A 16,074-nucleotide genomic window follows, 5' to 3' on the forward strand; every position below is an offset into this window, starting at 1 on the left:
ATGGCAAAGCTATTGAGGTTGCAATTTTTTACTTTGAATATTTATAGTGCCTGAGAGTAAAAACTAAAAAGAAAGGAAATTATTTACTTCCCCTATTATGTATTACATGCTTTGAGCTTAAAATAGTGGGCCGAATGGCAAAACTTCCACCCATAATTTTTTTTTCTTCAAATAATACAATTACACAAACTGTATAAGCAAACATCCTACATTTTTTGGTTTAATACTGTCAATTTTACATGAAAACAAAGGGAGCTTAAGTATCAATCTTACTAGACCATGTGTCAGGACTCAACCTCATCTCTTAGGATGAAATTAGGCTGATTGTAGAATGTAGAATCTTCAAACATTACACCTGATTCCAAAGAAAGGTAGTAGAAACAACTGAATGAGCTTAAACAATGGGGCGGAGGGGGCGGAGGGGGAGGAGAGAAGTGTTAGATTACAAGCATATTTACATGAATGACAGTACAACCCTATACTGCAATAGTTGTCAAAGCTGTGGCCTGAGTCTTCAGAATGTAATGATGTTGAATCATCCGAACATGATCTGACGGTGCATCTTGTCTTTGACAGATTAAAGAAGCTGATGTAGCAACCTAAGTCCTCCATATGAAGCAGGGCTATTCATATTGGGCAAGAGAATAGGACCAACAGGATCTGAGTCTGCTTTCTATTAAAATTACAGTGTGTGCATCCCCATAGAAAAACAAATGTTCTCATACACCAAAACCCAGGAAAGAATGAACTTGATTATGAGGAAGCAATTTGAGTTCATTTGAATTGGTAAAAACCACATCACTGCAGACAACAATTTGCGAATTGTCACAGAATATGTCAGCATTTTGAAGAGTGAAACCACGAATGATGGGTAATGGGAATCCTTTCTTGAGCTGTACATTGACATATGGAAAGAACACCGTTTTGAGGAGAGTTCGCATCACTGACTGCAAACATTTAAAATACTTGGTAAGCTTCATAGAAGAATTCAGAGAGAGAGAGAGAGAAAGAGAGAGAGAGAGAGAAAGTTACTAGATCAAAAGAGAGAAATCTACCAGGAGAGAGGGCCACTTAGACTGTCTATTCATTTTAGAGAATCCGATTCAGAAATAAAATAATCTGTTGGTTCAAACAGCAGCTTACACCAGTTTTTAGTGAACTGTCTAGTTTGAATCAATTCCTAGAAAACTGAACTGGTTCCAAAATTGCACTGATGCTTTACAGTGGGAAAAAAAAACATAAAAATCTAAATATGAAACAGATGATTCAAGTGAATATACTTGTGCCAGGGTATCCATCATCTACATCAGATCATGTCAGAAACATACTAATGGGCAGGCAGATTGAGGATACTGCCTACCCCTGTGCACACACTATACTGAGAGGAGGTAGGGAGGGATACAGATTACAAATTGTGCTTTCTACTTGCTACAAACGCTTCCCCCCCCCCCTCCCCCCCAACACACACACACACACAAAAAAAAAAGAAATGTTTTCATAAAATAGATTGGTATTTACTGGTAAAATCTTACGAAAATGCTTATCTTTTGTATGCACGTATTCCCATCTTTCTTTCCCTTCATCATTTTTACCCCATTTCCATTTTTCCTGCAAGCATGCACTTAGGTGTTGGGGAGGGGAGGTATTAACTAAGCATGAGCACATCAAGCATACCTGAATTAGGTACATGTGGAAGTTGCCGATTTTGCTCCATTTCAATGACATGGTGAAATCAACTAATCCAACATAACCAACAAGGTAATTCCCTGAGATGTCCACCGAACCTGAGGCACTAACTACCTGTTCCAAGAAACAACCTCTGTTCATTATGAACCACATTCATTTACATCCCTTTTTTTAAAAAACAAATTTCACAGCGTGAAAAGTTGCAGAAGATGATAAATACAGTGAAGAACATAAACAGACTCCTTGTTTGGCAAGAAGTAACATTAGTGCAAAAGATAGGGTTCTTGAACATGCATAAGTTGAGGCACCAAGTACAACAGTGTGCTTCAGTTTAACGGGGATCCTATATATTTGGAGTTACTATTGGATTTTAAAATAATTATTCTTTTCCAATGCCCAAACCACAAAGGTAGATTTGACATGGGAAGTAGGGGCAATTTAATGCAAGACCAACAGGATCTCAAGATAACAGTTAAATCAATCCAAGTCAATAAAGTCAACAGAAAAGTCAGCACTCTCAGATGAAGGTCAAACTCTAGGATTCAACCACAAACAAGTTGAATAGGTGTCCTTCAGATGATGGGAGAGATTCAATGGCCATATTAAGAGTAATCGAAGAAATTAAACTGAAAACAGAATTCCAGCAAAAAGAAAATACCCAGGTTGAGTTTTTGTATAGAATCAGATCTGCAGAGCAGATCAGACTAATACCCAGGTTGAGTTTCTCTTTTGGGTGCCTCTATGATATCCCAAACCCTGCCCTAAGTTGATGGACAGATCCCTCTCAGATGGGGATCAATTCAGGTCAGAAAACAGCCCTAAAACAGAGCTACCGCAGGGTGTTAAATCGGCCAAATTCTGCTGGAATCAAATCAGCACATTATTTCAGAAAGATGGATAAGGCAAGGTTGTGCCCGTTAATTAAAGAGATCGGGACCACTTGGAATAGAAGATCAAATAGAGCACAGCAGTAACAATCGATAAAGAATCTCAGGTCAGTAAAAGATGCAGAAAACAGAACATAATAAGAAGAGAGGGAATAAGAACCTATCTCAGGCTCAGGTATCACACCCACACTGTTTCTCAGAGTCTGACCAAAAGGCAACTAAGCTTCATTCAATCTTCAATTTGTCCCTGGCCATTGAACCTTCCAATGTATTTATAGCAACTAAAAACAAAGTCCTACTCTGAATAGTAGTCTTCCTTAGCTAAGGGTCTCTTTGGTATGATTTGTATTTGTATTCTTACCTATTTTCAAGAAATCATTTGTGATAATAAATTATGGGGTCTACAAATTATAATATCTTGGTTACTATTTGTACAATATATTATACAATTAGAAATAGGTTTGGTTATTCCTATTTATAGAACATATGCTCTAAATCTGTAACTTCTACTATTGTACATCATGGGATTCCTTCATTCTGACATTCATTCAAACACTCTATGGGCACTACCGAATTTCCCACATTGACCACAGTTGTACCGTCATACGCTTCTCCAACCACTCTCCAAATATTTCTTATTGTGGGAGGATGCTCATCCATCATGCCATCCTCTGTGGAAATGTTCGAGCACTTTCCCCACCTAATTTTTATTTTCATTTTGAGGTGGAAAGGATCACCAAAGGCACAATTCTGCCTCTATTTATTCTCATGATCAACACATTTTTAGTCAAAGCGGCTAACTGCTACTACCATTCTGGAGCTTTGTTCTGCAAGGCAACCTTGTGATGCAGATTCAATCTCAAAATAAAAGAAGAGGGGGAGGCTCGGTCTTAACCCCATTTGGGTAGAGGTGGGTTTAGGAGACAGTGTTAAGAGTTCCTCAATCTATGCTTCAATGATGGAAGCACAATGGAGGGACTCAGCACGATCTCCTTGGCAGAAGGTTCTTCAATTCAACTCTCATCACAGAGAGAGAGAGAGAGAGAGAGAGAGAGAGAGTAGCAAAAGAAGAACCAATGTTCTCTGGATTGATCTCTTTTTTTTATCCTTCCATCAGCATCCAACATACTGTTCCCATCTATTGCATTAACTGCCATAAGTATCTGTCTAACTGGGGATGATGCAAACCCGAGAGGGTAAGCAAGCCAAGCTTGAATCTGGAAGAGAATAATAGGTATGCAAATAGATAGCTATGTTGTAGAGCTGGAGTCCCACCAGTCTACCAGCCATAGGAGTCCCACCTGGGTTGCTGAGTCTCACAGCTCTTGTTTCTCACAAGGGTTCTCAAAAGAGGAATTTTTTCTTCAAAAGTCTGGGTGCTGAAACAGCAACCCACCATTCCATTATATAGCTTACGAGGAGGCTTAATAGCCTCTTGGATTACATCAAAAAGGCTGTTAGAATTCCATGACTAATTGGGGTACTCACACCTAGAAACTAAAACCCATAAATAGATAACATAAACCCAATACATTGTACCAATCCCCAAAACATTGAGACTAACCCCAAGAAAATTAGAGACTTGTTCCAAGACTTTGGAACTACAAACAAAGAAAATAATAAATCTGCCTAGGAATATGAAAAGACACTTAACTACCTAGATATATGAAATGAAATAAAAATAAGAGACTAAATAAAAACTGGGCCACAAAATGAAATCAGTCCATGTTTGAACTGAGCTTGAACTTGGGCTGGACTGTGGGCTGGTTGAATGCCCAACATCAACAACCCATCCAATATCCCACATACGTACAACCCATCTCTCCTTCCATGGTTGCTTCACACTTAGGGTTTAGCCAATCCAGAGAAAGGCCATGGAAGCATATGTAAGCTTCTGATCTCATGCAGAGCTTGAGATTGTCTCTGATCTCCCGCAGCAGTTGAGACACCAGGGAGACAAGATGTTGAAGTTAATTGCAAGCAAAATTGCAGACGAAGCAAAGGGTTTTTATAAAAAAAATAAAATTTACCAATTTAACCTTGATTTTGAATTGTTATAGCACGTGTTAATTAAACTCTAGCACACAAATCACAAATAGCTCTTTAGTTATCTGTGATTTTTAATTTATTTTAATTTGTAATAAATAGAACTAAGGTTCATAAACTATACCAAACACCTGTAAAAATAGAAATAGGTCAAATAAATACAAATAGAGATCATACCAAAGAGAGCCTAAGTAGCTATTACAACTTAGACTGAAATAAAATAAGACTTAAATAGACTTTCCTAATTGAACTAGGAATAAAATAAAGCACTAGACTCCCACGAGCTGGCTGGTCCAGCCAAGACTGGCTGCCTCAAAACTCCATGAATCTGGTCCACTTTAGACCTTGATTCTTGCTGCTTATGATAGACAACGATTGGACAAGTTTTGATCCTCTTTTGAAGCCCATTCGAGTGTCCCAGTCTACAACACAATTAAAAAAAAAACGAAAAAAAAAAACTACATACTACTTTCTTCTATGAGATCTCCCACAATGGGCAACACTCCTGTCCTGGAACCTTGGTTCTGTAGTTTGGAAATCCTAGATACTACTTCCTTCTATGAATGCCTGGGATCTCCCATATGGGGCAATACATAATGCAGAATTGGTTTGGTTAAACTCATATGGCTCAAACCAACTCTTGCGGTTCAAGAATTGGTTCAGATCTGGTTTTTCTAGATACCAGATTTCGTGGAGCTGTTTGGAGAAGTTTATTATGGCCTGCGGTAATAGGTTTCCTGAATTTCAGGAACCTAATCTCTTGGGGCCTAATTTGAACAGCTTGCGGCTTCAAGATCTTCTCCATATCATGGGTTATCTTAACTTTTATTGATAATTAGTCTAGTTGTTATTTCAGTTTAGGACTCTCCTTTTTTTTAGGAGGTTATTTTATCTATTAAGTTGTTATTAGATGGTTGAGCCAAGATAAAATATCTTCCAAAGCAGCTGGTTGATGGGAAAGAATTAAGGGTCAATTTTTGAGTCAATAAAGGACTGCCAACTCAGCCCTTCGATAGGTAGTTTAAAGTCTAGTTTTATTTTCTGTTTGCTTTTATTTATAGATACATTGTTAAGGGCTTAAGGCTCACAACCCCCACAACTTGATTGAATGGATTGAATTAGTTTATTTTGTTACTGACTTACTGAGGTTGTTGCCTCCTATATTCTCGCTCTTGTCTCTCCCTTCCCTATCCCCACATTTCCCCTCTCTTCTTCTTCCTTGCAACTTCTCTGTTACCAGTTCTGAAACTATTCTATCAGATATTGCCCGTATCAACCATCAAATCAGAATCTTTCCCTTCTATCTTTGAAGCAAGCCCATCACTAGCAGATCATCTCTCCGATCTGCATCAACACTCCTATCCCGAAACCTTGGTTCTGTACTTCGAAAGCCAATCCTTCTCCAAATCTTGCTCTCTAAAGTTAAAAAGAAGAGTTTCAACTAAGTCTCATCCCAAATAAATAAGGCCATTCAACTCAAATTAGAGTAATATTGGCATTAACCAAAAGTCATCAATACCTTTTCTCACCACTTCTCCCCTACTCATTTTAGATCTACCACTTGAGATTTGAGAAGCTCAAAATCTCTGCAATTCATGGTCTCGTCATAGTCCCAACCTTATGAAAATGTTAAGGGTTTTCCACGATTAGAAAACATGTCCTTTTATCTGGGTGAATGATATATATATATTACAAATTTTCTTCTGTAGTATATAACAAATATCATTAATATACCCCTTCTATCAAAACAAAGAAAATAATAGGGTAAATGGCACCCAAGGTACCTAAGGCTTTGACAAATTGTAATTTAGGTACCCAACGTTTCACATATTGCGTTTGGGATACCTAAATTGGGTTATAATTAACCGACTTACTCAGTTTTTTTTTTTTTTTCTATTTCCAATTTTACCCTTGCAAATAACCTTTTTTTAAATATTTTTTATATAAAATCTAATGGGACCCATATCACCCTCTCCTCTTCTTCTTCTTCTTCCTGCAACCCCACCGTTCTTCCGTTGCTGTTTCAGAAACCTGGATTTCGGATAAAGTTCTCACTTCTTCCTCTTTAAAACTCCAATCTCAGTAGTAAATTTCATTTTAGTTTCACCACATTTCGATTTCATTTCGCCTCTTCTTTCAAAAACTATGAACATCCCTTCCACAAGCTTCACTTCGTTTAACTTTAACCTCTGTTTTGATCAGATGCCCTCCTGATGGAACCCTTGAGCATAAAGTTGAAACAGAGAATTGGCGTTGTTACAGAAAGTACAATTGAGAGTTCTATTGCTTTCCTCCAAAGCAGTGAAGTGGACGGATTTCCTCTTCTGGGTCATCTCTCAACTGGTTCTATGCAAACCAGGGACAACCCACCATGGACAATTGAACGGTTGAATAGGGAGAAGCTCAGAAACCCAGTAGGAATCAGTAAGATGCAAAATCTACCTCAAAAAGAATCCATTATAGTTAGAACAATTAATTCCTCTGTCAAGAAATAAATCTCAGAAATTTAATGAATTTGCCTATTTTAGAGCAAGCAGCAAAGACCCGTTTTGATTCTTTTCTCCACAGAATGTTTAAAACTTTCCCCAGTCTTGGGAAAAAGATTTAAATAAAGGAGTACAGGTGAAGAGCAGCAATGGATGTGCATTTGTTGTTGTTTGCTTGTTTACTTGCCACTTCCAAATTGTTTTTGCTGCAGAAACGCCACAATCTTATAAGTTTTGCATATAAATGTTACTCTCTAGCCTCTACTAAAGGGCAATTAATAAATAAATTGAGTAAATCGGTTAGTAATGACTACTAATGACACAGGTAGTCAGGTACGACATCGTGCAGTGGGATTGGGTTGGGTTGCAGTAGGTGGAGGGGGCTGGTGGGTTTGCAAGAGGAGGAAGAAGAAGAAGAAGAGACAGTGATGTGGTGGATCCCATTAGGTTTTATATTAAAAAATAAAAAGTCATTTGCAAGGGTAAAATTGGAAATAGAAAAAATTGAGTAAATCGGTCAATTATAATCCAATTTAGGTATCCCAAACGCAATATGTGAAACGTTGGGTACCTAACCTACAATTTGTCAAAACCTTAGGTACCATGGGTGTCATTTACCCAAAATAATATAAAATTAGAGGGGAAAAAGGAGTTGCAAGTTTTGAACAGATTCAGAATGTTTTGTACAAATCAACAAAAATAATGAACTCAAGTGCCCTTAAAATCAAATTGCTACGTAGAACTAAAATAATTCCACATGTTGGCATAGTAGAGTGGAGCACCATCATCATCAATATGCAAAAATACCTCTTGCACATATGCATACATAAAGACCTTCAGGACACGACTTGGAATTTAGGGTGGGGTGCACATATGTGCATGTTTATCAGTTTTGTGTGTGGTGTCTGTGTTTCCTTGTTTTCATCTCTTTTTTTCCTGGGATCCTTCATTCTTGCTCCAGCTTCCAATTATCAGTACTTTAATTTAACATAAAACTGAGTAAAACAAATTTATATCAAAATGGGCTTCTGAAAAGGCATACTATCACAGAAAGTACATCTGTATAACTATAATTAAAATTAGACTGTCCCAGTATATTACTTGTCACTTGAAGAGCATCAAACTTTATATTCATGAATGGATTGATCGGATTAGATTGTTTTATCTACACAGGAACTGTTGCATTCTGGAAGCACCAAATGCTGTTAGTTTGTCTGTTGACTAGAATCTAAAGCTCAGTTCAAAGCACTGAAAACCATTATTTGGTCTATTGAAGTCTTATAAATGACTTCTAGTACCAAAGAAAATGAAAAAAAATGTAAATTATTTCAAATTGAATGAATTTTGATTTGCCAAATTTGGTGACATTGGGGTGTATAAGAAGAATGAAGAATAAGAAAGCGAGCTACCTCAAATGAATGCATGAAAACTATGTTCTGGGTTCCTGTCAATCAGCATAATAGTTTAAAGGATGCAATAAAATATCATCCAGACTGTTATGGGAGATGTAGTTTCATATAGAGCTGCAGGTCAAACAAGATGAGGAGGCATGATAAAGAGATACATACCACCTATTGGACAACTTTTTCCTAATAACTAAAACAAGTTATATTTCCCAACAACAAAGATAGAATGAGGTCACACTTGCTTCAGCCTAGAATAGAAAAGAACAGGGAAACAATGCAAAAGAATCAGGAATGTTTTGCATAAAGATCAACTCTTATCAAGCTTACCAGTGAGATGCAAGCAACTGGTATGGTTTCGTTGTTATTCAAAACATCAATTGTCATGTCTGAGTAAACGGTAGAATCAATATTATCGGATGAAATCTTTATAACTGGAGGAGAAGAGAAAGAAACATTCAGTATCATGTCATCGTTTGGGTACATCTTGTACAGTTGAGGAATAATATATTTCCAACTAGCGGTGTTCAAAAGGGACTGATTCGGTACTTTGTCCACAATCCAGTGCATCAATTCTGCCTGTTCACCATGAAGAATTATTAGTCCAAAGGTTCCAAATGCAATCTGTCTTAGACATGAATATACAAAGGTTGACATGGTCAAGTCATAGACCGGAAACCTAAACCTTGATTGATGCACAAATAAGACTCCTTCAGAGTATATTAGTAATTGAATACTAGATACTTATTAAGAAAATATTGTCTGTATACCAGCACGTATTAATCATAAACTAGCTTCATGACTCAAAGAAGTACTCGATAAACCAGTAACTATACTCCAGCAAGTACACAGGAATAGTTTAAGATTCGTAAACTTAAAAACTCACATTGTAGTATACGTTGGATACAGAGTTAAATACAGCTTCATCCAAGGAAATCTCAAGCATCTTAGTAGGACATTTACAGAAAGCTGGAAGTTGTGAATTCATAGAGTACTTTCCAGGACTGACAACCTTATCTGCTGCAGTGAATAGCCCATCAATCTCAAACCCAACAGAAGAATTACTAAATACAGGCTCATTAACAAAGGTGACATTCAAAGCAGCAGTTTCATCCACATGGATTTCTTTTGGAAGCGTTTTTAATAAGGAATCAAGCTTCATAATCCCTTCTTTAATCTTCTTAGTAATAGCAGTTTCCACTGAGGACCTTATTTGTTCTTCAAAAGCATCCACAAACCTGGGAAAAAGAAAAGACAATCAACCAACAAAAACAAAAAAAACAAAAAGTCAAAACATCATCAAATTTCTAAATAAGGAAATACAAAAACCAAAGGCAGAAAATGAAATCAACATTAGGCAAGAAATATATTGAATGGTAATAAGAGAGTAAACACCTTCTGATATCAAATTGGTAATTCAACAAGAACATAGGAAATACCATTTGACAAATTAAATTACCCTATCAATCACAAACCTTGTACTAACAATCCAGTCACCTTTAAGAAAAAAAGGAATAGCTTGTTGGATAATCTGTTCAAGCATCATTTGGGTGCCAAAGCTGTTTCAAAAAAAAACAAAATCCAGCACTAAGCTAACTTTAATGCTTCCTTTCATCCGATAGCTTAAATATTCAATCCAAGCTATCTCCATAAATTCCCTTTCCAGATCTACTTCAGACAATGCAACTACTTTATTCTTCTATGACTTCATGTGCAACTCTATGTTAGCATAAAAATATCAACTCTATGTAATGTAGATGAGGTTCAACTAAGAACCACTCTACAGGAGGATCGTTAATTGTTGCAGCAGATCATCAATAATGGAAGCAATTCAGAATTTGAAGGTAAACACCCAAAATAGAAAGAAACATGCTTGTTGGTCCAATTCTGATGGACAGAAGTGGAGATCAGGGTTGATCTGGAAAATAGAAGGTAAAACTCAAAATTAGAGGGTAAAGGCTGCAGAGCAATCCAGCCAGCAGTAGGGGCTGGAACTAGGATCGAGTGGAGGTCCAGTAGCAGTGAGAAACTCCTCCAAATCTTGGCCTATTCTGATCAGTGGATGTGGAGATATGAGACACAGAAGCTGCAGCACTAAATCAGATCACAGGGAGTATCAGCAGTCTTCAATCGATGGGTAATAGCAACAGCAGCCTTTGGATTGATTGGAATAAGAAGAGAAGATAGGAGACGGGAAAAGGGATAAGGAGATTCGGCTCTCACCAGCCAGGCCTGCCATAAATATGTAATGCCCTTAGAGGCCCCCCGACCAACAATCGGATAATAACACTTTGCACAAAAGGCATATCCTCATTCATCATAATCGTTGGTCGGGGGGGCCTCTAAGGGCATTACATATTTATGGCAGCTATGCTTGCCTTACAAGTAAGAGAAAATTAGAAACTTGCAAGAAAAAGAAACAAACTAAAAATAGAAAATTCTAAATGAAAGCTAAGCCTACTTTCTAAATCTGGAATTAGAAACTAACGAGCTAAAGTCGCTTAACCACAATATATCTAAGAGAATAATTCTAAAAATAGGAACTAAACTAAACTCCTAGTTGCCCCACACATAGACAAAATTGAGTCTTCTAGTAAAGTCTTCACATGATCTGGTCTTGGGCCCCACCAGATCTTCTAGTTGCATTCATACAAAGGTAAAATAGGTGTCTGTGACACTATTCACGTGAACAGTTTTTTGGCCTCCTCTTCTTCATGTTTTGATCTACATCACTATGTTAGCATACAGATATGTGGTTAAAGCACCCTGGATTCTCTATGAGTTGGTTGCAGATCAGATGAGTGGTACTTAGGTGGAGGTTGAGAACTTCAGTGCTGGACCTGCTGGAGCAATTTTCATGCTAAAATTGAAGGCACTGACAGTAGAGCTAGAGGAGAGGAATAGAACAGAATTCAGAAAAACATATATTCAAAAACGCTATTCTATTATCAGAAATAACTCTACTTAAAAGAAAGAGGAGAAAATGGGATGAATGATGAAGAAAGAACTGCAAGGCATATTTACCAAAGAATAGCTGGAATGGGCAATGCTAATGGAGGCAATCCTGACTGCTACATGCTATTTATTCAGCAAATTCCTTCCCGTAGAAGGACTTGAATCAGGCAATCCTGACTGCTACACGCGATTTATTCAGCAAATTCCTTCCCGTAGAAGGACTTGAATCACATCGAAGAGCTGAGAATTGATGAAGTTGAGTATGGAGACAAAGAAGCTATTGCATCCATGAGGTTCAGTTCTATAAAAAACAAATGTACCAAGTGTTATGCTTGGTACAAGGAAAAGAAATAAATATTTATTGCGAACAAATGATAGATGGAAGGGTGACAATGGTATTTTAGATTTGATGTCCCATAACTAACGCAAGATAATACAAATATCCTGATTTACTGAAAGGAGACCACTATTAGTGTCAATTTTCAACTTTTTGTGTGGCATATTGTACCTTAAGTACATGAAGCACTCATTATCATTCTCCTACAAAATTTATCTGTTTATCAACTCTCCTTATCAATCAATCTCAAGCCTTATCCCAGGCTCCCAGCTACTTGGAGTATGCTACATAAGCAAAACGTTGTTCCATCCTGTCTAAGCCCATATCATTAGTTAAAGGGTAATTTACACATACCACCCCTGAGGTTTGACGAAAGGATAATTTTACCCCCCAGTTTTGAAAAATTCTGCGTACCCCCCTGAGGTTTGCAAACAGTAACAAATAAGCCCATTCCGTCAGTTCATGACTAACAGTGTTAAAAATAAGAGGTGAACTGACAAAATTACCCTTGCAAGAAAAGAAAAGAAAAAAAAAACCTGCAACTCATCTTCCCCAAATCGATTGGGGAAGATGAGTTGCAGGTATCCTTAGTAGGGAACAACATGGATGCCGAGATGAGTTGCTGAAAGAACACCTGGGAGAGAGACTGGTTAAGGAGAGTTACAGGAATGATAGAAGAGGGGAAAGGATGGAAGGACATGCTGATCATGAAGTTGAGATTAGGGTTTCGGATCAGTTGATAGAAGAGGGGAAAGGGGAAAAACTAAGAATGAATCTTCCACTCCCATACCCGAAATCAATAATAACCTCTCTCCACTCCAACCTTCTTCTACCCATAATTTAATTCAATCCCTTCCCGTTCTGCCTGGGGTTTAATGCTTGGACATGTGCAGTTGTCTAATAGTACCTTTTTGGGGCGGACAAGTGGATCGTCAAGGCGAGCAGCTGTTTCTAGCAGTTGTGATGCAGTGATGGTGGGAAGTGAGTCTGATCCTTCTCATCCTCGAACAACAGAAGCAAGCCCACGAGCTTTCAGCAAGGTAGCAAGTGAAGTTCGCCAGTTGCATCCGCGGAGCATAAGCGCACATCTTCTAGCAGAAATCGTTCTAACATAAAGAACTATGAATCAACTCTGAAGGGTATTGAGGGCCTGAATCTTGACAATGATGAGAGGTTGCAAAGGAAGACGGAAGAAGAGGGAATTTTGACATAAAGATGTTTTTGAATTTTGGTGCCATTAATTGATCGATTAGGGTTGTGTGATTAGAAAAGTTGCAGAGGAAGAAAGATGGAAGAAAGGGGAAGGAAGATGGAAGAAGAGGGAAATTCTTCATCCACTGCTTTTCCCAACTTATTTCATGAAGATTAACTCATTTATCCATGAACAATAGATCTTTTTAAACTTATTCTGCATAAAACCTGCAACTCATCTTCCCCAATCGATTTGGGGAAGATGAGTTGCAGGTTTTTTTTTTCTTTCTTGCAAGGGTAATTTTGTCAGTTCACCTCTTATTTTTAACACTGCTAGTCATGAACTGACGGAATGGGCTTATTTGTTACTGTTTGCAAACCTTAGGGGGGTACGTAAAATTTTTCAAAACTGAGGGGTAAAATTATCCTTTCGTCAAACCTCAGGGGTGGTATGTGTAAAGTACGCTTAGTTAGACCATAAGAAAATTATATATATGCTATTATGGATATGATATGTGTGCTAGTGTGTGTGCTTGTATGCAAGTATTTTATGGATCATTCACCATAATTTTAGATTTTCCAAAACAACAGGCAATAAGAACATTCAATTGGGTTAATTTTGGTCTGACAGACATACTTAATAAGATACATCAAATTTGTGGACTCCAAACCCCTCAATGCGTACCACATGTAAATGCAAAGTTAGCCAGGACACCTTACCCTCCCATTTCGATGAAAATTTCCCCCTTATTAAAATTTGTTTCATGATTTTAACAGTCAAAGCAATCAATAGACAGGAAAAATCTTCATTTGGCTGCCACTCTAATGAAACATCAAGCAGAGTTCTTCCCAATTAAAGGGGGAAAAAAAAGGTAAAAGGAAATCAAACAAGATAAAACACCCATCTGTGGATAAAATCACACATTCCAAATGAGCATTATTTACCCTTGATAAAGCCAAGAAGCTCCACCATCCAAGGTGATAGAAATATCTTTCACATAAAATCCACATTCCATATTGGACAGCTCCAGAGTTCCTTGCCGATTTTCCAGGCCTAGAGTAAGCCCCACTTCTATGCCTTCAACCTTACCTAGAAGCATGACTCATCAATTCTCTTTATCGAAAGATTATTGAATATAAGCAAAGCACTCTATAAGAGGAAAGAGAAAAGCAAGCTTTAAAAAACGATTGACAGCATCATTACATGATCATCAGCCAAAAGAAATTCCATACTACACCAAATTAGAAAAGCAGAAATATTTCAGTACACGTCAAGGTGTTAACTTTAGATCCTTCTTGTTTAAACTCCAACAGCATTAATAGAGGACAACGAAATAAACATGATCATTCAACTAATATTCTGGCAAACTGGACTACACCAAGTCAAGCATACCGATTACGCTACCATCTAAATGTATAGAAAATGGATTTAGGCTAGGAAAGTTCAAGAGCCTTCAAATCAAATCTGAAGGGGCTAGATAATATCAACTTTCAAGTTTCAACATAAATACTGATTCGAGATAAGTAGATATGAGCCAATTACCATGCAACGGTCTAAGTTTTCAAGTTAGATTTTTCCACTTCGAAGGAAACACTAGTATTGCAATCACTTATGGCTTGATTAGGGAGCCTACAAAGCCCTCAATCTATATGTACAAGTCCATAAAAAGAAGGTAGTATAATATAAGGTTCAATCTAGTAGAAAGTTTCCAATTTTTTTCAGAACTCATTGTAGGTTTGAATCATTTGATGACGGACAATTCAGTATCTAGGGTCATTAACATTATGGGCAGGTGATGTTTTACCTAGTTCAATAGGTTTCATTGGGCTGTAAATACATGTTTTTGGGGAAAATATAGAACAACTAAGAAAAGTGTCAATGCCTTGCTAAGTAAGCTGTTTCTTTTTAATCATATAAGTCTCTCTATAAATACCGAGCAATAACAGGCAGCTCCTTTTTTTTTATTAAATGAAATGGTAAACTTGCTACATTTTCTCATTACTCAGAATTCTTCCACTACAGCTGTCCTTGAAAGATGACTACTTTTAGTGAAGTATCTTGAGCTATCTTCCATCTGCAATCGCTCTTCGCATCAAGCCCACATCAGTATTGGGAGGTCAAGACATAGCAAGATACTTGCAGTTCTAAGAATTCTATTGCTTACCCAGTGCTTTGATTCTCTCTCCCCCCCCCCCCCCCTATCTGTGTATTTTCAGTACAAAGCCAACTTGAAGGTTTAGTAGAGAATTTTTTGCACCATATCTGACAAGACAGAGGAGCACATTTAGTATTATCTCTAGAGAAATTTTAACAAGGGTGGGCAAATAATAGAAACGGTTGAAATTCTGTGAACACCTATAAGAATTCACATTAGAAAGAACACATTAAAAATTGGAACCAGTACATGCAGTCTAGCATCTAGAAATCTACTTTATGTAGAAAACTTTTAGTAACAATTCCAGTTGTATACCTGAACAGAGGCATGGCCGTTATCCGAAATAGTCACAGGATAAAGCCAGGTGCTGTAGGAAAAAAACCAATTCATACTCAAATTCGCAGTGGCACCAGAAGCAACAATTGACATACCAGTATCACCAGGCTTAACATCCGAATAAGGAACATCCACCCTATAAATCGTGATATTAGATAGACCAAAATGGACACTTCCCAAGAACGGAACTTTCACGAACTCCTCGATTTGAGGCAACTTGAGAGGCGTTAGAGAAGAAATCGCTTTCTCTATCAGTATATCCTTGGCAAAAGCAAGACCCTTTTCAGTGATGACTGTAGAAATCAAGCCCTCTTCAGTGGATTGCAAATGTGTACTTGCAGAAACGAAAAAGAAGGGCATAAGAAGGAAGAAGAAAGCGGTTGCCATGGAAAACCTCAAGAGAGAAACATAAAATACTCAGAGAAGAGTCGTCGCCATTAAATTCAGGAAGATACCCTTAATGATTGTAAGAGGAAAACCTAAGACTCAGTTGGAAATGAGAGCAGTAGCATTCAAATCAGATTATCAAATCGGTTAGTCAGCCTCAGATTTGCCGATTTCAGAGGAAAGGGCAGCTGATTATCCTTGCAA

The 16,074-nt window shown here is 37.6% G+C and overlaps 1 protein-coding gene across 1 annotated transcript; it reads right to left on the reverse strand.

Annotated features, from left to right (window-relative positions):
• Window positions 1-226: 226 nt before the first annotated feature.
• LOC122642192 (putative BPI/LBP family protein At1g04970) lies at window positions 227-15,968 on the reverse strand. Its single transcript, XM_043835621.1, has 6 exons — window positions 15,463-15,968; window positions 13,937-14,076; window positions 9,395-9,746; window positions 8,839-9,087; window positions 1,675-1,800; window positions 227-947 (listed from the first exon to the last, which is right to left on the reverse strand). Exons 1-6 carry the CDS (start codon window positions 15,868-15,870, stop codon window positions 720-722), a joined length of 1,503 nt encoding a protein of 500 aa, XP_043691556.1. The 5' UTR covers window positions 15,871-15,968; the 3' UTR covers window positions 227-719.
• Between the last annotated feature and the right edge of the window lie 106 nt (window positions 15,969-16,074).

The sequence above is a fragment of the Telopea speciosissima genome, chromosome 10 (assembly GCF_018873765.1).
Source record: "Telopea speciosissima isolate NSW1024214 ecotype Mountain lineage chromosome 10, Tspe_v1, whole genome shotgun sequence".
Lineage (NCBI taxonomy): Eukaryota > Viridiplantae > Streptophyta > Magnoliopsida > Proteales > Proteaceae > Telopea > Telopea speciosissima.